We start from the raw sequence: 736 nt of genomic DNA, 5'->3' as shown, positions 1-736 counted from the left end.
GAGCAACCATGCCTGGGAATTCGATCGGCGTGACCACCTCCCACCGCTGCGTCTCGCTGCCCGGCGGCGCGTCCTCGTCCAGCCGACGGCAGGACTCGGCCTGGGACATGAGGATTCGCAGCGCGTCCTCCTGAGCAAACCAGTCGCCAAGCGGCCGAGCGCGTGTCGCCGCAAAGGGCTCGCACCGTGCCTCTGACTGCGCGACGAACGCGATTTCGCGAGCGACCACGGCGTGATGGCGCGCGCGTGTGGCGGGCGCCAGCGGGTGACCGTTGAGCACCGGCGCCCGCGCCAAGGTGAAGGCTGTGGACGAGTGAAGCAACCACGTCAACAGCATGGATCGGCGGTGGCGGGGTTTCTATTTGGGGAGGGTACCCATTCGGTGCTGGTAGCGCCCTAACGCTGCTTCATGAAGCAGCGTTAGGGCGCTAACGCTGCTTCATGAAGCAGCGTTAGGGCGCTCTCGTCACGGTCGGGCGTGCGAGGCTCCTGTGCCTCCGGTGAAGCCGATGCTCAGCCCTCTCCCACCGTCGCGGTTCGCCCGTCACCTCGCCTCTCCGCAGGGTTCATCTCTCGCGCCGTCTGCATCTCTCCGCCGGTCGCCAGCACCCGCGCCACCGACTAGCTGCACCGCCACTCGCGACGCGCCACCCTCGCGCACAGCCTGCATACGCTACTCCCGCCGTGCCTTTGCTACCACATGGATCGCATGTCACTGCAAACGCGCCCGCAGCCG

The 736-nt window shown here is 67.5% G+C and overlaps 1 protein-coding gene across 1 annotated transcript in view; it reads right to left on the bottom strand.

The window, feature by feature from the left end:
* The window catches only part of EMIHUDRAFT_117574 (hypothetical protein), a gene marked incomplete at both ends in the record, with an annotated part of 2,751 nt that extends 2,414 nt beyond the window's left edge, over positions 1–337 (bottom strand). The window contains one exon of the mRNA XM_005772748.1: positions 8–337. Coding sequence (XP_005772805.1) covers positions 8–337 — 330 coding nt within the window. The remainder of the gene's footprint in view (positions 1–7) is intronic.
* Between the last annotated feature and the right edge of the window lie 399 nt (positions 338–736).

The sequence above is a fragment of the Emiliania huxleyi genome (genome assembly GCF_000372725.1).
Source record: "Emiliania huxleyi CCMP1516 unplaced genomic scaffold EMIHUscaffold_350, whole genome shotgun sequence".
NCBI lineage: Eukaryota > Haptophyta > Isochrysidales > Noelaerhabdaceae > Emiliania > Emiliania huxleyi.
The sequence above is the reverse complement of the archived record's forward strand: the minus strand, read 5'-3'. Positions and strand labels throughout refer to the sequence as shown.